This window comes from Heteronotia binoei, chromosome 1, assembly GCF_032191835.1.
Source record: "Heteronotia binoei isolate CCM8104 ecotype False Entrance Well chromosome 1, APGP_CSIRO_Hbin_v1, whole genome shotgun sequence".
Classification (NCBI taxonomy): Eukaryota; Metazoa; Chordata; class Lepidosauria; order Squamata; family Gekkonidae; genus Heteronotia; species Heteronotia binoei.
The window spans coordinates 188190113-188212421 of NC_083223.1; the positions used below are offsets into that span (position 1 = coordinate 188190113).

A 22309-nucleotide genomic window follows, 5' to 3' on the forward strand; every position below is an offset into this window, starting at 1 on the left:
TATTTTAACAGGCAAACTTCATTTGGAAAAATGAAACATAGCCAGAGCTGCTGCCAGACACCTCCTACTGTTACTGTTCACATGCAGTCAAGTGTATCCAGATCACATCAGCAAAAAAAAGCCTTCAACCTTAAGCATCCCAAATTTAAAGACAGCCAGGAGACTTTCAGGAAAAATACAAACAGTACTAACAAATCAAAACAGCCAAAAGGTTCATGTTTAGTTATTCAGCGATGGGAAATGACAGCTTTCTTTAAACTATTTGGTAGGTTTCTAAATAGTGACTTGGTAGTCACTTAGTAACATACATAGCGAGGAGGCAGGATTTCATGAATCAGTTCTGCTAACAACAGTGTCTTCTCTCAACGTTTGGAGCATTCATCTTGATGTTAGAACCTTCTTGTGCCAGAGGAAACACATTGCAGTTAGTGCGAGGATACATTAATGTTTCAGTAGCCCTCTTCTGTGTCCAGGGTGCTTTTCCGCGAAACAGGTGTTTAATATCCCCATTTTTGAAGTCACAAACAGGCAGCTCATAGTGTGATAAGTGACTCATCCAGGGTGACCCAGTTAGCTACAAGCCATAGCTGGAGGTTTAAAACCAGGTTGTCATACAATCATACCCCTATTCACTACAGCATGTTGACAGTTATGAGATATTTACTTATATATAAAAAGCCTTTGTATAAAGAGCAAAGAGACAGTGCTTCTTGTGCATCTGTCCTGTTAATTTGTTCATAGCATCTGAAGCCAATTGATCTTGCACCTTATGTTTTTAGCTAACAGAACGTATTCTGCTTCCATGAATCTAGGGGATGAGGGAGATGCCCGACCAACTTATATAGGCTTTCATATTATCTTTGTTGTAGGTTTTTCCCCTTATTTTTAAATATGCTTCATATTTTCCATAAAAGCCTCTAAAGAAAACATGGGATATTTTATATCCAAGAAACCATTCAATTTGTAAAAACTTGATCTGAGTTATGAAATGAAGTTTTAAAAAATGCACCCTAACACTGTATTAATAATTGTTTTACAGCTGGTATGTCATAACCAGTGTTCCCTCTAAGCTGAGTCAGCATGACCTAGCTCACAGATTTTTAGCCTCCAGCTCACACATTTTTGTCTTAGCTCAGGAAAAATGGCCCCAGAGCACACTAATTTATGCAGTAGCTTACAACTTTAATGCCAGTAGTTCACAAAGTAGAATTTTTGCTCACATGACTCTGTAGCTTAGAGGGAACATTGGTCATAACTACTTTTTTTTTAACAGATGATGATTTAATTCAAGATTTCTTGTGGATGGACAGTTGCTGCAAAATTGCAGACAAGGTAAATGGAGTGTTGGCATGAAAATCAGTAAGATTTTATGAATAAAATGGGAGACTTTATATTTCTCAAAACTTTACATTTGTAACCCATCAAAACTGAATGATGCTCTCCATATACTGTAGCACGTCAGGTGTTTCATACCCCCATTTTTGAAGTCTCAGGCAGGCAGCCAAAACCAGGTATTGGCCTGTGGTGCTGAAACAATTTGGATGAGCAGCCAATTAATGTTTTGACTTCACTTCTAAAAAATTTCAAATAAAAGGAACCTTTTCAAAAGAATGTGATTTAGATATAGCTTAGCTTATGAAACAATAGGCCAGTATTTTAATATTAATACATTCACAGTCTGTTTTGTTAACAAATCAAAATGTTACACCTTTGCATAAGTACATATAAATCTTAAGTCACATGTCAATAGGACACTTCCTAGAAAGCCCAGAAGGATAATCATATTAGGCTGTCGTAGCAAAAACTAACAGGAGCCTAGTTGCACTTCAAAGATCAACAAGATATTATCCCAGCAACAACTTCCGTGGACTGAAGCCCACTTCATCAGTTGCATGTACTGCATCTTGTTAGTCCTTCAGGTGCTGCTGGAATCCTCTTCATTTTCCCTATTTATTAAGTTATTCTAGGTGTAACTCTAAAATAATTCACTCAAGAAAGCAAAGGCTGTTATGGGAACAAGGACTTTTTTTTTACCCTACTCAGCCAGCTGGCGGGGTGGGCATGGAGGGTTTGCTGTGGCTTTCAGCAACCTTCACCTGCTGGCTGGGTTGGAGTTCAGGGAGCAGAAGAAAAGATATATTCTTATCTAAACACCATCTGCAGGCTTTAATTTTTTAAAAACTCAATGCGATGTTTCAACCTGCTGTGTTTTATGACACCGTTTACTTTCTAGTCAGAAGGGCAAAGTAACAAAAGGGGTAGTGAGAAATATTTTGGAGTTAATAAGCTTTGCCCAGCATTTAGGTGCAGAGAGGGGTGTTTTGTTTTGTTTTGCAGATGGAAAAATGCCTGTAACGAAGCTAGTTAGCTCTGGTCTAGTTTTCAGACTTAAGACCCTATTTCAGTTACAGAAAAAGTTGATTCTTTAAATATAGCACTAAGCAGAGTTTACAACCTGAATAGGCTGGATCCCGTTGGAAAGATCGGTGCTAAATGGTTAATTTTTGCTGATTCCATCCACAGAAAGGAATTCAACCCAGTAGTCTTAGAAGGGTCTAGGATTGCACTGTTAAACCCCCAGCTGTCCCTGTCAAAAATGAATTAATAAAGTGTCTGCTTTTCCTAGTCGTTGGAAATTATTTATATCAGTAACCAATTTTTTTTAAATGATAATTTATGAAAAATAATAGAAAACAGGGATCTTAACACTTTTACCCTTTTCTACAGTACCTTTTAGCAATGACTTTTGTTTATTTCAAGAGGGCTGGCTACAATATAAATGAACACACCAGGCTGAATTTCTTTGTTGCTCTGTAAGTATTTGATAAATGTTATTATCCATATTAAAATATGAAGGATGGTATTTTCTCTAAAACTTATTATTTCTGAACTCTGAAGCTAGATATTTGCTGTATAACCAACATATAAACATTTAGGATGGGGATCTCACAACATTTGAGAGACCCAACAAATAAAAAGACACAGGACTGAGATTTAAATGTCATGAATGGAACCCAATTTATACTGGTTTAGCTACAATTTAGCACAAACAGAGAGGTGCTCGAGGAAGTGAAATTTTCCACATCCTCCTATTGTAGACTGTTGTGCCTCCTGAAATTATGACAAGCAGGAGACTCAAATCAAAATTTAATACAGTCAGAGACCCATCCAAAAAAGAAAGAAAAATAAGTAACAAGTGGCATTAGAAAAACCAAGGGACGCTATTCAGCTTGGGTACAATAAAAAATGTTATACATAAAAATTTCAGTTTCCATTTCTAGTTATAAAACAAGGTAAATTAAAATATTACATAGATATTTAAATGTTTTTATCAATTGTTTATGGCGTGTTATGGCTTGTACAGGAAATGTTGCTGCTTTCATAGTAATTTCCTGGTTCTTATCCACTAAAATCTTATCTAAATAAAATCTAAATTCTCTCCCCGGGAATTGGTCACAAATAGGAACAATATAAGTCAAACAAATGTTCTAATAAAGTTTACAAAGAGAATATGCTCTCTCATCTCTATCCTCCCATCTCCACAAATACATAACCTTTCTTCATAGGGACACCTTTTGTATTTACCTTCTGTGACTGCTGAAGGGAGCATATTGGTTCTCATGAGTGTGAAAGCTCTTCTATAATCAGGTTTATCTCAATTCTGCAAGTTTGGCATCAAAACTATTCTATTCAGGTTTCCCATGCCTGAAGGATAACATTTAATCTGGGATAAATCATGTTGTCTTTCAATATCTAGAATCCTTTGTTTAAGGAAGGGTTTAACTGAACTACCTTCCAACTGCATCATAAACTGTTCAGAGAGCCCATAATAAACTAGTTTAAGCTCAGTTTCTTTAACCCAGTAAGGTGTCACGGAGTCTTTCATTATCAGGCTCGTTAGTCCAGTAGGATTAGTCATTAGTTTATACCAATATAGAAAGATAGCAATCCATAAACGGGCCTGTAAGGAGACCATGCCTGTTTCCACTCGTATGAAAACGTTTGAAGCACCAGGTGGGGCTTGGAGAACATGCCTTAGAAACTTAGATTGGACTCTTTCTAATGCTTGCCAGTGTGTCTTATGTGAAGATATACTCAAAGGGGCTCCATATAGTAATGGACAAGAGATTTAGCCTTAAAGATCTTAACAGCTGCAGCTACATTCTGTCCCTTGAGTTCCAGAAAAATTTCTCCGTTGCCCCCGCACTTCTAGTCGCATTCATTATGGCATGATCCACAAGCCCCTTTCTGGAACCAGAGGATTGAAAAACTGCTCCCAAATATTTGAAACAGTGAACCTGTTCAACGTCTCCTGAGTTGATTTGCCAATTATATGTTCTGGGTTTGTTGACAAAGACTAAGACTTTCAACTACTGGTAATTGATTTTAATATAATTGGAATGACAGTATTGAGCTAAGATTTTCATAGCTCTTTTAAGACCGACAGGGGTCCACAGAACAGCATTGGAGAGAATGGGATTAGGGAATCTGCAAAATTCTCTCACCAGCCGCCATTCTTTTGCTATTGTCTTCTGCCAGTGGATAACATAGTTAGAATTTAGACCATTATTAATACCAACACTAACAATGAAGCTGAAATCTATTTCTGCCTTCAGAGATCTAACAAAATTTGTTAGGGTGGGAGTTTTGTGAGTTGCAGCTCACTTCATCAGATACAGCTAGAAGTGAAGAAGTGAGCCATGACTCATGAAAGCTCATACCCTAACACAAATTTTATTATTAGTTTTATTATTACCACAAATTTTGCTAGTCTTTAAGGTGTTACTGGACTCAAGGCTACACATCTTGATCTGAGTTCTAGTATTTTTAATGTCTTGAAAATTAAGAACCAACATCACAGTCCTAAGCAGTTATACCCTTCTAAGTCCACTGAAGTCAACTGACTTTGAAATGTGTAACCGTATTTAGGAATTCAGTGCAAGAAATTCAAGAACCAATAAACTGATCTCTGCCAGCTGGAGATCAGTTGTAAAAGCAGGAGATCTCCAGAGCCCTTCTGGAGGCTGGCAACCCTATTAAAAGCACATTAGCATTCAGTGCTCATGCTCTTAAAATGGGCCACTAGCTTAGATGGCATTCTGAGAGGATTTGATCAATAAGCAGAATAGTCTGTCAGCAGATACAAGATATAATTGCTAAAAGGCATCTGCAGGTTTAGTGTCAGTATGCTGATGGATATGAGTTGCTGGAGGCAACACTAGGGGATGGCTATTGCATTTGTTCCGCTTTGGAGGATTTGGCTGGCCACTGTCGGAAGATGCTAGACAGCATGGACTACTGATCCAATCAGCTGAGTTCTATAGGGTTGCGTTACATAAGATATTCATATAGAATCTCTGCAAGCACTTGGCTAGAATTTTCAACAAGGGCCCAATTTCTCAGTTTTACAGCTATTTCTTTTTTATATATAGATGAGAAACCATCTAAGGCTAATCAAGGTGAAATGTAGATGTTGGACAGTATATTTAGGCTTACACTATCATATAAAACATTCTACATAGTACTTGTATGCAACCTGGATATGTGAACAATGTAACCAAAACCTAATATTTTTGAGGGAACACTTGCGTCCCATGCTTTTAAAGTTCATGTGGGCTTTTGCAATATAAGTAGGCTTTCCCTTTCTTGTACTGCTCTTGGACTTTTTTTTCCTAAGCTGCTGTTAAACTCCTAAAGCTTCCCTGCCAGAGTGGGGTTTAGAATCTGTGCCTCCTGGATCATAATCAGCCACTCTAATCCAGGGGTCTCTAATCTTTTAAAACCTTTGGACACCATTGAAATTCTGCTACTGGGTGGTGAGCACAGTAACTCCAAAATGGCTGTCACAGGAGGCAGAGCCAATCACAAATGTCTGGGTGCAAGGCTGAAGTTACTCTTCAACTTTTCAGGTGTAAATTCTATTTAACAGGGTGCCTTTTACTCCGCACAGCCAACAAGACTTACAAGTCAATAAGAAACCGTGCTGGGCAAAAGCCCCACATGGCCCCACCCATTTTCTAAAAACACTTGATGGGCTCCAAGAAAGGTGTCAACAGGTGCCATGGTGACCACAGCTGCCACACTGGGGACTCCTGCTCTAACCACTACCAGTGCTTTAGATTTAAAAAAAAAAAGACTAAAAACATATATTAAAATATATTACTTGCATGATTTCTAAATTACTTTGAATTCCTTTGTACGTGGGGATGTTAAGTATGTACTAAGAACATAAGAAGAACTATAATGGATCAAACCAATGGTTCACCTAGTCCAGTATCTTGTCTCACAGAGTAGCCAACCAGTTATTCTAAAGGGTGGGCAACAGGGCATAGAGGCTAAGGCCTTCACCTGGTGTTCTTCCTGGTACTAGTATTCAGAGGTTGCCTTTAATTATCATTGCTAATAGCCACTGATCAAGCTGCTCTTTGTTCACCCACTCTACCCCATGTGTAATTTTATAGAACCAAGATGCTCCACCCCCTAAACCATCTTGGTTGCTCTTTTCTGTACTTTTTCCAGCTCTCCAATGTGCTTTTTTGAGGTTTGGTGACCAGAACTGCCCTCAGTTTTCCAAATGAGGCCACACTATAGACCTATACAGAGACATTATAATAGTGTCTGTTTTACTTTCAGTCCTTTACCTAAAAACCCCCCAAATAGTAATTGCCTTTTACTGTGGCACACTGGGTTTGCATTTTCATTGAGTTATCCACTATGACATCAAAGTCTCTTTCCCTCTCAGTCTCAGCAATTTCAGACTCCATCAACATATACTTGAAGCTGGGATTTTTGTTTTAATGTGCATATCCTTATGTTTACTTACATGGAATTTCATGTCATATTGTTGCCTACTTACCTATTCTCCTGCAGCACTTCACAGTTCTTTTTTTCTAAGTCAGAGTTCCATCCTAGCCTATTCTTTCTCCTCATTGCAGCCCAATCTTTTGACCACTCAGGTTCCACAACCCCCAGCATAGCCCTTTGGGGGTCAAAAGGAACTTTCTTCCCTCTTGCACTAGTTTCAACCTAATGATAAATTTTTGTAGATGCAGAATTCTGTGCTAATTCTAAATTCTAGACTTTTTTTCTGCATAGAACAAACTCAATTCCAACTCTGGTTGGGACAGTTGAATAAATGGCAATAGATCATTCTTTTCAGTCTTTTAAAAAAGACGGTGGGGTAGATCCAGTCATCCTCCAAGTAGCCTTCCCCCAGCCTTAGGAGCTTTCCTCCAACAAGAGGAATGGCTACTTCCACTAGAGGAAGTCTCCTTAGATTAGAGGAAGACTACCAACTTGAGCAAAAAAAAAAAAAAAAAGTGGGATATAAATATTTTAATAAATAAGTAAATTAACCTTACTCAGTGAAGTGATAGGATAGGGGTAAAATCCACCCCAGTTTGGAGACATTTCTCCATTAAATGACTTTGAGCAATTGGGTATGGAGATATGTACATACAACTCAGAAAGTAAAAGAAGACTTATTAGTACATATTTAATGCCAAAATCATATTTAAGCTAATCACAATTTGTATCCTTATAGGTACCTGGCAAATACAGTTGAAGAAGATGATGAAGAGTCAAAGTATGAGATATTTCCATGGGCCTTAGGAAAATCCTGGAGGAAGCTCTTTCCCGACTTCTTAAATTTAAGGGATGAACTCTGGAGCAAGATGGACTATAGGGCTATTGTAAGCAGACGCTGCTGTGAGGAGGTAAGAAAGTTTTATTTTATATATATGTAGTTATTAGAGCCCCATGGCGCAGAGTGGTAAAGCTGCAGTACTGCAGTCCGAGCTCTCTGCTCGTGACCTGAGTTTGACCCCAGCAGAAGCTGGGTTCAGGTAGTTGGCTCAAGGTTGACTCAGCCTTCCATCCTTCCAAGTTCGGTCAAATGAGTACCCAGCTTGCTGGGGGGGAAAGTGTAGTTGACTGGGGAAGGCAATAGCAAACCACCCTATAAAAATTCTGCCATGAAAACGTTGTGATGCGACGTCACTCCAGAGTCGGAAACAACTGGTGCTTGCACAGGGGACTACTTTTATCTTTAGTTATTGTCCGCTATGAGTTTATATCCTACCAGCCAGTAATGACAAGTTCCTCTCGAACAAGGAGTATTCCTCAGATATAGATGGCTCTTCTGCCCATGGAAAACCTCTCACATTAGAGGAAGTCTCCCTGACCTGAAGGAACATAATCCATGGTATCTCCTCCAACACCATAATTCAAATGAATCAACTTTCTTTCCTGTCAGCTGTCTTCATTGTCCATCTTTCACTCTCACATGCAGTAATGAGTATGCATTCTCTATGGTATGAATTCCCTTGCTGTTGGTCTTCAGTGACACATCCTTACAATTTTTTCTAGCTCCTTCATAGCTGTTCTTTCTAATCCCAATCTTCTGATTTTTTCAAAAATCTTCCTTTTGGTGAATGATGGAACCAAGGGATAGAAAATCTTTAACAATTTCAATTTCTTCATTGTTGATTTTAAAGCTGTGTAATTGCCCAGTAAACACTACTTTTTTCTTCTTGATGTTCAGCTGTAATCCTGCTTTAGCACTTTCTGCTTTAACCTTTAGCGGTAGTCATTTCAAATCTTCCCTGTTTTCTGCCAGTAATGTGGTATAATCTGCATATCTCAACTTGTTAATGTTCTGTCTATTATTTTTTACTCCATCTTCATCTAAATATAATTCAGCTTTCCTTTTATATTCTGTTTACAGACTAGAGTCACTGACACTTGCTTGGAAGAAACCCCATGGAAATCAGTAGGGCTTAGTTCTCAGTGAACATGCAAATTAATCAGGCAACATCCTATGCATACTAGTTGAGTTAATATGATAAAGTTGTATCTAGCACATCTAGCTTTTATAATCAACCTAAATAAGCATGTCTTCAAAACAAAATATTGGGTTGGATCCTATGAGAGATTTCTTCTGATTTCTCCTCTCACTGTAAAGATCTGACTCCTTCCTTGTGCTGTTCCTGGTCCCCCCTTCTTCATAAGCACCATTACAGAGGCAATATGGGATGTAGTGGGGGGGGGGGAGACAAAGAAGTAATGTTCCACTGGTGGAAATCCTTCCATCAATGGAATTTTTTAGCAAGATCCTGTTGGGGATAACCTAGACTAGTCCAATCTCATCAGATCTTGGAAGGTAGGTAGGATCAGCCCTGGTTAGTATTTGGATGGGAGACCACCAAGGAATACCAGGGGCACAGCACAGAGGTAGGAAATGGCAAACAACTTCTGAATGTCTCTTGCCTTAAAAACCCTATGGGATCACCATAAATCAGCTGCAACTTGAAGTCAAGAGGAGAAAAACTGTTGATAGAATGCTAATCCTTGTTTTTGCTTCATGAATCAGAATTTCAGGATAATCTATAGTATACCAACAAATAGTGAGTTTATCATGTAATGTATATCTCATCTGCCATGGCCCAGTAAGCCGGGACGCCGGCAGTGAGTCCTCCAGGTGGTAGGTGTTACATTAACGAGCTCTATCTGCCCGGGTTTGATGTTAGAGTTTTCCTTCTCTTGGCTGGCGAGGTTGGTGAGCCCAGCCTGCCCATCCGGTTATACCGTCGGACATTCAGTCGCACCATGACGTGGCAAACTCTGTGAGAAACGGGGGGGACCAGCGGGAAGGTGTTGCCACGGATGCCACAGGACTTTCGCGATGCAATCATCATCACTCTACACAAGAACAAAGGGGAAAAGTCAGACTGCTCCAACTACCGGGGGATAACCCTACTCTCCATCGCAGGCAAAATCCTTGCCAGAATACTCCTGAACAGACTGGGCCCACCATTGCAGAAGAACTCCTCCCAGAGAGCCAGTGCGGCTTCAGAGCTAACAGGAGCACCACCGACATGGTATTTGTTCTCAGGCAGCTCCAAGAGAAATGCAGGGAACAGAACAAGGGTCTATATGTGACTTTTGTCGACCTTACCAAAGCTTTCGATACCGTTAGCAGGAAAGGCCTATGGCAAATCTTGGAATGTTTAGGATGTCCCCCAAGGTTCCTCAGCATGATCATCCAGCTACATGAAGACCAGCGAGGCCAAGTCAGACACTGCAACGAGCTCTCGGAGCCCTTCCCAATAGGCACAGGTGTAAAGCAAGGCTGCGTTCTCGCGCCAACTCTCTTTACGATCTTCTTTAGCATGATGCTTCAAAGAGCCGCAGTAGATCTAGATGATGACGATAGTGTCTACATCCGCTATCGCACTGATGGCAGCCTGTTCAACCTGAGGCGACTAAAGGCTCACTCCAAGACAATGGAAAAACTTATCCGAGAGCTACTGTTTGCTGATGATGCTGCACTCGTCTCCCACTCGGTATCAGCTCTGCAGCATATGATGTCCTGCTATGCAGAGGCTGCCAAGCTATTTGGCCTAGAAGTTAGTCTGAAGAAGACAGAAGTTCTCCACCAGCCTGCACCCCAGGAAGACTATCACCCTCCCTGCATCACTGTGGGTGAATCAGTTCTGAAGACAGTCCAGCAGTTCAGCTACCTGGGGTGCATCATCTCCTCAGATGCCAAGATCGACAAGGAGATTGACAACAGGCTGGCAAAGGCAAACCGTGCATTTGGCCGACTGCACAAAAGAGTGTGGAGCAACAAGCATCTGAAAAAAGGCACAAAGATCAATGTTTACAAAGCGGTTGTGATGACAACCCTCATCTACGGCTCCGAATCGTGGGTTTTATACCGTCATCACCTGCGACTCCTTGAGCGCTTTCATCAGCGCTGCCTTCGCACCATCCTCAACATCCACTGGAGTGACTTTGTGACCAACACTGAAGTCCTCAAGAGGGCGGAGGTTACAAGCATCGAGGCACTGCTGTTGAAGACGCAGCTGCGCTGGGCAGGGCATATTTCTAGGATGGAAAATCACCGCCTTCCCAAGATTGCTCTGTATGGCGAACTTTCCACTGGCCATCGAAATAGAGAGGCACCAAAGAAGAGGTACAAGGACTCCTTGAAGAAATCCCTTGGCACCTGTCGCATCAACCATCACCAGTGGTCTGACCTAGCCTCAGATCGCAAAGCATGGAGGCACACCATCCACCAGGCTGTCTCTTCCTTTGAGAACGCACGCATAGCTGGTCTTGAGGACAAAAGGAGATTGAGGAAGAATCGCACTGCTACAGCACCAACCCCAAATCAGACTTTTCCCTGCAGCCACTGTGGCCGGATCTGCCTGTTCCGCATTGGTCTTGTCAGCCACCAGCGAGCCTGCAGCAGACGTGGACTACTGCACCCTTCTTAAATCTTCGATCGCGAAGTCAAGCCGAGATATAAAGATTAGTCTTTTCTTGGTTGTGGGCAGGTTTGGACCCATTAAAACATTTTCCCCTGCTACAGAAAATAGACCCCCCCTCTTGAAATTGCATAAACTTTCATAGTAGCAGCAATGCAATTGGAGTACATCAGCAACTATATGTTGCTATAACAAATTGTAGTTTTTCGTTTCATGGGCTCCCCCATTCCCTCCTCCCTTGATGCATTCTCCTCCTGTCCCCAGGCAAAATGGCAAACTATGGTTTGTACTCAGACCTTCAAACCAGGATTAAATTGTTGTTTGAATTCTGAATAGTAGGCAAGAAAACAAGTCATTTGTGTTATTTCAGCCAGGACAGGAGAATGAGAACTTCATACTCATTCCAATATTGACAGACCATGGCTTGCTTTTCTGCTGAAAGTAGCCAGTGCTGGATGCTACTTCAGTAACTAACTGTGTATCATAAAAACATTTTTCTGGGAATAAGCCCCATTGAATAAGCCTAAGTGGGTTGCAGAGTACATCTTCTTAGGACTGCTCTCTAATAATATCAAGTTTTAGAGATAGTCAAATCTAAGTAACAGGCTTAGGATAACTATAGTTTGTTACAAAATATTTCATGACCATTTGGATATGAAATCGTAGTTCAGATATCTTCGTGCTTGCATGGCCCTTGGACTAGACCTGTGCATCATGTACATGAATATAATCAAATATATGACTTACTGTGACTGTACTCTGAATGTTAACAAGTTGCTTAAAAATTAAAATGAGAAAAATATATGCAGCATTCTAAAGTTAAGATATTATTTTACAGAGATTATCCATTAAATATTTATGATTCTTTTTCAGTAATCAAAATTTGAAAACGTAATCAGACTTGCAGTGTAAGCAACTGTGATAACAGAAGATGAATGACCTGGTCCTGAAAGACACTATGAAAGTGTTTACTAGCAATTAACCCCCTCCCACCAGCAAAAAACTATTACCTTAGTTTTATTTCTGTGTATTATTTATTGTTTGTTTTTGTTATGGCTCCATTCAGAATTAACATTCTCATACACAGGTAATGGCTATTGCTCCGGCACATTATATATGGCAGCGGGAACGTTCTCTGTATCACAGTGGTGCTACAAGAAGTCATAGCCATGATAAAGTGAACCTGCCTCGAGGACCTAATACCACACCTGTTAACTGTTTGCTTTGTGGGGAAAAAACAAGATACGTAAGGCTGGGGTTATCATCCTCTTCCTCCAATGGTACCTTGGAAATAATGGAGCAGTGCATTCCACAGGGATTAAACGACTTTCTTTCAGCTGATCAAATGTTTCTTGAGCCACCTCCTCACCATTTCTCCCAAGGTACGATCTAGCACAGTTTACCAGAATTCTATCCCAAATATAAGCACGTTAAGCCATGCATAAACCCCACTGATTTCAGTCACTACACTGAGTAGTAAACTGGCTGGTCCTTGTTTGGCATAGTGTTTAAGAATGCATACTCTAATCTGGGAGAACCAGATTAGAACCACTCCTCTAAATGCAGCTGCTGGGTGACCTTGGGCCAGTCATAGTTCTTGAAAGAGCTGTTCTCTCAAGAACAGTCTCAAAAGAGCTTTCTCAGCCCATCTTCCTCACAGGCATTGTGGGGAGAGGAAGGGAAAGGAGATTGTAAACTGCTCTGAGACTCCAAGTGAAGGATAGCGTATAAATCCAGTCTTTTCTTCTTCTTCTTCTTGTGTGGGTGATGAAAGCATCACAATGGATGGTCTCACAGACAATGTCATTTTTCCCTACTTGAGGGACTCTCCAGGTATGCAGAAAAATATGGCTTTTCTAAGTGGACTGGGGAATGGACATTGAAGCCTCACCTGCAAACAGGCTAAATTCTCTTATGTCCTTGTTCCACTCTCACTCCTTCTCAAATGGGAATTATCATTCAGTGTGTCTAAAAACAGATGTATAAACCAAGGTTCCTGGCACTCTCACTTTCAGCCCCTTTCCTGGGAAGAGGCAATTCTCACAAGAGGGGGAAACAGAGCTGGGGTAGGGGAAACTGGTGATAAAAGGCTCTCACTTTGCACCTCTCTTGCTAGTGCTACTACTGAGGTTTCCAGGAGTGAGCAACATTTCATAGCCCCAGCCTAGAGCATTGATAACTACTTTCTAGGCTGATGGATGGATTGGGATGGTTTCAAGTGTTCACTGGGCAGGTACCAGTGCTGGTGTTCTCAGGAGCAAGAAACAGACAAGGGGGCTTCTGTCACTTCTGTCAAGGAGCCCTCCACCGATGGCCAAGGCAAGAACTGATTCTTTATACAAAGCTTTATAATCCCAAATGATGTGCACATGATAATGAATTCACAGAGAACATGCAGGGTAATGATGCAAAAGATACTGAAGGAGAATGCAACTGCTAGGTCATGCAGTTAGATCTAGTAAATGGGGACACCCAGGAATAGCTGGAGGAGGGTGGCAAACATAATCTCTCCCTCCTCTGCCAGTAGAAGTGCCCTTGGCTCTCAAACCACAGTAATATTCCATTGCCAAGTCCCTTTACAACACTTCTGTTTTTTTAGTTGAACAAAATACGTGTACTATTCCCAAAGTTGCTCTCCCTAAATGTAACCTGCTCTGTATAACAAACTGTACTGTAAATCTCCATCTACTTCCAGCATGAATTTCTTTTCCTCATTTTTCATAGATTGCAACAAAACATCCAACACAGGAAGACAAAATAATTACATAACTCAAGATAAATCCATGGACTGGTTTACTGGAAATGAAGAATAAATGTCCTTCCAGCTGTAACTTTACATAGTATAAAGAAATGCAATGAACCTTTTGAATCAAATGCAAAGATACAATTCAAAATATCTGTTGTCTAAACTAAGTTTCTTAATCTTTAAATATTACCTTTGGCTTCATATATATACACTTCATATATACCAAAAGGCATAGTCAGTAGAAATAAAAGGAGTGGATTCCAAAAATGTAAGTAGTCCTTTCTTCATGCTATTCTGGTAAAATGCAGTCTTCAAGTTAGCAGTCATCATCTGGAGCTGTTTTTGTATCTGGGGGGGCTTAATTTCCGCAGTTTGACAAGAAAGACTGTTTTAGGAGAAATGTACCATCAGAATTAGTAATAAAACACTTGAGTAATTGATAAGTAATCTTAAATGGTTATATTTTTATTTATTAATTGCATTTCTTCTTTGAAAAGCAAAGTAATGCTTATGAAGACCATAGCAATAGTAATGAATGTACAAAATATATTTACCAAACCATTCTCACCTGTGTGACCCATTTGCCACTGGTGTGGTCTACAGATGTATGGTGGTTTTGGTCTGTCGGAAATGATGATTTCTGAAATAAAACAAACAAAAATATTGTCCAGCATCCTTTATTTCATCTCATGTCTTAAATAACTCTTCTACCTTGGTACCTTCTCTTCCCACTTTGAACTCTTCTGTTGTTCCATTGCTCCTGGTGTCCCCATTCCCCTTCTTCTGGTGGAGGTTTGGACTCCCATTACTTCCCTCAGGGAAAGCGGCAGCAACCAGCAGACCTTCAAGCCACAGCATGCAGCATACCTTGCAAGTCTGACAGCCATTTCTTGGTTCTCAGAGGACCAGATTTTTAATGGCATTTTATATTAGGATTCAAGTCTCCCTGATATGGGACTGCAGCACCTGGGAGGGATTGTACTTCATGGCAGATTACTTACTTTGCATGCAGAAAAACCCTGGTTTAATCTCTGGCTTCTCTAGTTAAGGTCATAGGCAGCAGCACTGGAAAAGATCTATCTCTGCTCAAGGCCCTGGAAAACCACTGCCAGGCAGAGCAGCCCATTTGTTCTCAAATTGTGGATCACAACATACTCATAAGAAAGTTGAAAGGCCAGAAGCCCAGAAAGGCTCTGGGAGGCAAGTCTGGTTTTACTTCTGCATGATGCTATTTAGAAATACTACATATGAAATATAGAATATAACCTTGTTCAGTGTTAACTGATGTAACATTCCTATGTTTTATACTTTGCTCAGGGAATGTAACATGGACTCACTTTACAAGGGATTCTGAGCAGTACAATAAATTTAGAAGTGTGGCTTCAAAACGTTTAAGAATCACTGAGGTAGGCTAGGGTTGCCAATCCCCAGTTGGGGGCTGAGGTTCCCCTGGTTTGGAGGCCCTCCTCCTGCTTCAGAGTTATCAGAAAGTGGGGGGAGGGGGTTGAATGTCTTCTGGGCACTCAATTATACCCTACAGAGACTGGTCTCCATAGGGTATCTGGGGCCCTGGGGGGGGGGGCTGCTTTTTGAGGTAGAGGCACCAAATTTTCAGCTTAGCATCTGGTGCCTCTCCTTAACTCCTCCTCCAGAGTTTCAAAAAAGACTGGACCAGGGCGTCCGATTCTATGAGCCCCAAAAGAAGATGCCCCCATCCTCCATTATTTCCATCCTCCTTTGGCGTTCAATTGTGCTTGTCCCAATCTTGCTCCTGGCTCCCTCCCACACCAAAGTCTCCTGGCTCCACCCCCAAAGTCCCCAGATATTTCCTAAGTAAGACCTGGCAGCCCTAACGTAGTCAGAACTGAGCTAGATGGACCAACAATTAGACAAGCAGCTTCATGTTCCAGTTACTGTCACAAAACAAGATCTTTACCGTCATCTTCAGTCTGTTCAGCAGACAGCTCATCATTTTCATTATGGCAAGTAGGATCATCAACCATATTTCCTTTAGATTTCATTTGCTGGAAAGTACTGCCATTTCTTTGTGTCACTGGTTGTATTAACCAGTCTCTGTGCATCACTTCAATAATTCTTTCACAAAAAACAGTTGATCTGCTGATATGGATTGCTTCCAAGAGCTCAATAACCTGTGTGATACTTATAGAGGAATTCAATTTGTATGTAAATATTATGTTGTAAATATTACCAATGAATTTTCCTTCAGGTGAGTGTTTAAAGTACAGTCATCTTGCAGCCTGAGCCTACACGTTTACTCAGATGTGTCACTGTACTTCAAGCATGATTAGGACTGCAGCTCCAGTATTTCATTTTTCAAAAGATTAAGGTTTATAATTCATTATTACCCCCAAATTCAACTGTTAACTCTGATTCAAGCAAAATTTCTCTTGACTATAACAGAGGCTATGACTCAGTGGTAGTTCTCTTGCTTTGACTACAAAACTGTTCATCTGAAGAGCTTTGATCTATAAAATATGATAAATTAAGAACACTGTGAAACTATGCAAACAGCTGTAAGAGAACACTAATTACAGATTTTTTAAAAAAACAATTTTGTCAGTAAATCCAGATGTTTAGAAATTCACACTTTTAATTAAAACTTCTATAGTCCACCTTTCAATCATAACATTCACAGAACAAGTTAAAACCACATAACTTTTTAAAAAAATCACCTCAAAGGGAAAACACAAGGCAGACACCAATAATTAGTTAAAATTCAAGTATATTGTGCAGAAATGTTAACACAAGTCTGAGATGGAACTCGTAGCCAGATTTTGGCAAAGTAAAGCAAATTGTGAATTAGAAGAATACTTACTTTGAAACGTATACAACACAAACACCCCCTTGTTTAAGATTTGGGACAATCTCATTTACAGCATTCTGAGGGATGACCATATCCAAAGCTACCTACAGAGGAAACATACATATTTTGTATTCAGTTTATGCATCTAGATTATATCTTTTTGACTCTATACAGCAGTCTGAGTTCCCATGGGAGTGAAAAGCAGGATAGAAATACCAAAATAAATGAATAGATAAAATTTTAAAAAGACAGCAAGATGTTTGTTTATCATTATTTAGTTATAGATTCCTAAAACCTATGACACTAGGAAATATATTTTTATGATGGGACACACAAAAAAATACTATGTCTGCACAAGGTCTAACTTTAAATAAGGCTATATAAGATGAAGCAGTAAATAAACTAACACATCTACATATTCCAGATTGCCTACTGTACAAAACAGAAGCTTGTCACTCCTTGAAGGGTTCATACCTGAGGGGGAAAGATGCTTAGACCTCCCCCACTCCCACATCTCTGAATGTGAACAAAATGATAGAAATATATAAACTAGGGGTCACAACCTCTTCCTTAATGAAAAATATCCTGAGCTACGATCCCCTGCATGGTACCAAGCTTTGTTCCATCCTAGAAACAGAACATGAAATAGGAAGAGCACCAAAAGTGAGGTCAGATAAGCAGTACAGAGAAAGACAGTACCGCTTCAAGGTGGTGGTCTTAACCTTTGAAGCCCCGAACAGCCTATGACCAGCATATCTATTGGACCACCTTTTCCCATATACCCCCTGGAAAGCTTTACACTCCACTGAGCAACAACTTCTGGTTGTCCCTGGAGCAAAATATGTTCATTTAGCCTTAACTAGGGCCAGGACCTTTTATGTCTTGGCCCCTGTCTGATGGAACATGCTCCCACTAGAGATCAGGGGCCTGCAAAGCTTGTTGCAGTTCTGCAGGGCCTGCAAAATGGAGTTGTACTGCCAGTTGAGGTGGTGGACATTTGAACATCTGGCCAAATACTGCCCATCCAACTGCCAATTTATATGGAGTATTTTTTTAAAAGTTTATTGATATTTTGTAATACCATCTGTCTCCATCTTCCTTGCTCATTTTAGGATCTTATACTGTGAAATTTCGCCATCTTAAATGTTTTAATCTGGTTTCTCTTCAGATTGCATAATAAATAAACTGTCTCAACTTTATTTAATTGCTCAACTGTTTAAAGTATCTAATTGTTTTAAATTGGCTAACGGTTTTAGAAAAGTTGTAACTGGTCTGATTGTGTTGTTACTCACCCTCAGCCCACTTGTAGGGAGGGTGGGATAGAAATGTAAAGTAATAAATAATTAATAAATAAATAATAAAAATCATGTGAAATAAATTCTTTTTTAAAAAAAGCCCAGACAAGATCTTTTTGGGCTACATGAGCTACTCTGCAGCAGCTGATGAACTACTGGTAGCTCACGTGGTACCTTTTAAAGAAACCTATCATAAGCCATGATCCTGTTAGGCCCACAGCAGATGTGAAGATTTTGCATGTGAGCTCTGAGCACGGAAATATGCATTTACTAGCCAAAGCATTCGTGTTACTCCAGATGTTTAAAGTATTTGCTTTTGTGTTTTGAAAGGAAATCAGTATTTTTGTTAGACTGTGTCTCTATTCTCAGAAGAGTGTGACTATTCCAGAAATTGCATTTCCCTTTTTAAAAAAAAAAATTGAGAAATTACCGCATCAAATGTTTTCATTTTCAGACCTTCAGCCGCTGTTGAAATATCTTCATTAATGAATTCCACATTATCTGGCCACTCTACTGTGTGTCCTATTCTCCACGTAGCACGCCAGTTCTGGTAGTTTGTCTTGGCTATCTTGTGGTGATCTTTTCTAATTTCATAACTTATAACATGACCTAGTGGCCCAACTAAAAACAAATGAAACAGAACTCAAATACTAAGAACGTAAGAACATAAGAGAAGCCATGTTGGATCAGGCCAATGGCCCATCCAGTCCAACACTCTGTATCACACAGTGGCCAATATATACACACACACAAAGTGTGGCTAATAGCCACTGATGGACCTCTGCTCCATATTTTTATCCAATCCCCTCTTGAAGCTGGCTATGCTTGTGGCCGCTGCCACTTCCTGTGGCAGTGAATTCCACATGTTAATCACCCTTTGGGTGAAGAAGTACTTCCTTTTATCCATTTTAACCTGACTGCTCAGCAATTTCATTGAATGCCCACAAGTTCTTGTATTGTGAGAAAGGGAGAAAAGGACTTCTTTCTCTACTTTCTCCATCCCATTCATAATCTTGTAAACTTCTATCATGTCACCCCGCAGTCGACGTTTCTCCAAGCTAAAGGGCCCCAAGCGTTTTAACCTTTCTTCATAGGGAAAGTGTTCCAAACCTTTAATCATTCTAGTTGCCCTTTTCTGCACTTTTTCCAATGCTATAATATCCTTTTTGAGATGCGGTGACCAGAATTGCACACAGTACTCCAAATGAGACCACACCATCGATTTATACAGGGGCATTATGATACTAGCTGATTTGTTTTCAATTCCTTTCCTAATAATTCCCAGCATGGCGTTGGCCTTTTTTATTGCAATCGCACACTGTCTTGACATTTTGAGTTATCTACCACGACACCAAGATCTCTCTCTTGGTCAGTCTCTGCCAGTTCACACCCCATCAACTTGTATTTGTAGCTGAGATTTTTGGCCCCAATGTTCATTACTTTGCACTTGGCCACATTGAACCTCATCTGCCACGTTGACGCCCACTCACCCGGTCTCAACAGATCCCTTTGGAGTGCCTCACAATCCTCTCTGGTTCTCACCATCCTGAACAATTTAGCGTCATCCACAAACTTGGCCACTTCACTGCTTATTTCCAACTCGAAATCATTAATGAACAAGTTAAAGAGCATGGGACCCAGTAATGAGCCCTGCGGCACCCTACTGCTTACCGTCCTCCACTGCAAAGACTGCCCATTTATACTCACTCTCTGCTTCCTATTAATTAGCCAGTTTTTGATCCACAAGAGGACCTGTCCTTTTACTCCATGACTCTCGAGCTTACGGATCTTTTTCATATAATATTTAGAAAAGTGCACAGAAATAAATTAATCCATTATTGGTACTTCTCTCTTCTTCTGTGCTATTACAAGCTGAACACAATTACTAATAGGCCTGTCAACTAATTAAGAGATGTTCCAGTTCATTAGTTATCCAGTTTTTAATCAACTGATCAATTAATTTTAAGTAAATGTGCAAGGTGGCAAATCTTTTTTTTTTTAGATTGATCAGTGGATCAAAAAATGTTAATGTACAATGCACAGTCCACCAAACTGCAAGCAGCACAGAACAGGTTTGCATTTAGCCTGAGAACACTCTCTTCAATCTAGAGAATCCCCCCACTATTTAATATTTGAAGACTATTTAAAACTACAGTCCTAGAAGCTCAGACAAAATATATACTGGAGGTTTTGTTGTTGTTGTTCAGTCGCACAGTTGAGTCTGACTCTATGCGGCCCAATGGACAAAGTCACGCCAGACCCTCCTGTCTTCCACCATCCTCGGAAGTCTGCTCAAATTTGTGTTAGTTACATCAGTAACACTGTCCTGCCATCACATCTTTTCCCGTCCCCTTCTTCTTTTGCCTTCTATCTTTCCATCAGGATCTTCTCCAGGGAGTGCTCCCTTCTCATTTGGTGGCCAAACTATTTGCGTTTCAGCTTCAGCATCTGACCTTTCAGGGAACAGTCAGGGTTGATTTCCCTTAGGGCTGACTGATCTGATCTTCTTGCAGTTCAAGGGACTCTCAAGATACTGGAGGTTAGGAAAGCACAAATCGGTATAGAAAAAGACCTGCATGGTTAACAAACAAAGTAACAGAAACTGTAAAAGGTAAGATGGATTCCTTTAAGCAGTGGAAAGCTAGTCCCAGTGAGGTTAATAAAAGGGAACACAGGCTATAGCAAATAAAATGCAAGTCTGTGATCAGGCAGGCAAAAAGGGACTATGAGGAGCATATTGCAAAAAACATAAAGACCAACAATAAAAATTTCTTCAACTACATTAGAAACAAGAAACCAGCCAGAGAGGCAGTGGGGCCCTTGGATGACCAAAGGGTAAAAGGATTACTAAAGAAGGATAGGGAAATAGTTGAGAAGCTGAATGCATTTTTTGCCCCTGTCTTCACTGTGGAAGATGAAAAGTGCTTGCCCACTCCAGAACCACTGATTTGGGAGGGGTGCTGAAAGACCTGAGTCAAATTGAGGTGATGAGAGAGGAGGTCCTACGACTGATAGACAATTTAAAATCTGATAAGTCATCATGCCTGGATAGCATACATCCATGAGTTCTGAAAGAACTCAAAGGTGAACTTGTGGATCTCCTGACAAAAATATGTAATCTTTCATTGAAATCTGACTGGAAGGTCGCTAATGTCACGCCATCTTTAAAAAGGGTTCCAGAGGAGACATGGGAAATTACAGGCCGTCAGTCTGATGTCAGTACCAGGTAAATTGGTGGAAACAATTATTAAAGAGACAATTAGTAGGTACAATGATGAACAAAAGCTACTGAGGAAGACTCAGCATGGGTTCTGTAAGGGAAGAACTTGTCTCACTACCCTGTTAGTGTTCTTTGAGGGGGTGAACAAACATGTGGACAAGGAGGACCCAATAGATGCTGTTTACCTTGACTTCCAGAAAACTTTTGATAAAGTTCCTCATCAAAGGCTCCTAAGTAAGCTCAACGGTCATGGTGTAAAAGGACAAGTCCTCTTGTGGATCAAAAACTGGCTAATTAATAGGAAACAGTGAGTACACACTGGCAATTTTCACCATGGAGGGTGGTAAGCAGTGGGGTACCACAGGGCTCAGTACTGAGTCCAATGCTTTTAATTTGTTCATTAATGATTTGGAGTTGGGAGTAAGCAGTGAAGTGGCTAAGTCTGCAGATGACACTAATTGTTCAGGGTGGTGAGAACCAGAGAGGATTGTGAGGCACTACAAAGGGATCTGTCAAGGATGGGCAATAAATTGATGGTGCAGCCTTATTTGGAATACTGTATACAATTCCGGTCACCACACCTCAAAAAAGGTGTTATAGAATTGAAAAAAATGCAGAAAAGGGCAACTAAAATGATTAAATGTTGGAACACTTTTCCTATTTAAGAAAGGTTAAAGTGCTTTGGGCTCTTTAGCTTGGAGAAACAACAACTTAGGAATGACATAATGGAGGTTTTACAAGATTAGGAACCCTTTTTTTGAGAATATAATATTCTATGTTAGGTTTGTGGATGACATTTTTTTGATTTTGAAACATGGGGTAAGAGTAGAAGCATTAGTGGAATGGATGAATGCATGCCATTCTAGCATTAAGATTTCTTTCAAAGAGGATCGAGACATGGTTGTATTTTTAGATACAGTTGTGTTTCATACCACCCACAACACGTTGGCAATT

At 40.3% G+C, this 22309-nt stretch overlaps 2 protein-coding genes across 2 annotated transcripts in view; one reads left to right on the forward strand and one right to left on the reverse strand.

Annotated features, from left to right (window-relative positions):
* On the forward strand, positions 1 to 14114 carry SPDYA (speedy/RINGO cell cycle regulator family member A). The gene is made up of 6 exons (XM_060245292.1): positions 1 to 265; positions 1274 to 1332; positions 2728 to 2813; positions 7544 to 7715; positions 12358 to 12652; positions 13995 to 14114. The coding sequence occupies exons 1-6, from the start codon at positions 31 to 33 to the stop codon at positions 14081 to 14083; spliced, it is 936 nt and encodes a 311-aa protein (XP_060101275.1). The 5' UTR covers positions 1 to 30; the 3' UTR covers positions 14084 to 14114.
* TRMT61B (tRNA methyltransferase 61B) overlaps positions 14047 to 22309 on the reverse strand; it is a 15598-nt gene continuing 7335 nt past the window's right edge. Inside the window, exons 3-7 of the mRNA XM_060245280.1 lie at positions 18566 to 18756; positions 16853 to 16944; positions 15953 to 16176; positions 14585 to 14656; positions 14047 to 14401 (exon numbers count right to left, since the gene is read on the reverse strand). Coding sequence (XP_060101263.1) covers positions 14343 to 14401; positions 14585 to 14656; positions 15953 to 16176; positions 16853 to 16944; positions 18566 to 18756 — 638 coding nt within the window. The 3' untranslated portion in view covers positions 14047 to 14342. The remainder of the gene's footprint in view (positions 14402 to 14584; positions 14657 to 15952; positions 16177 to 16852; positions 16945 to 18565; positions 18757 to 22309) is intronic.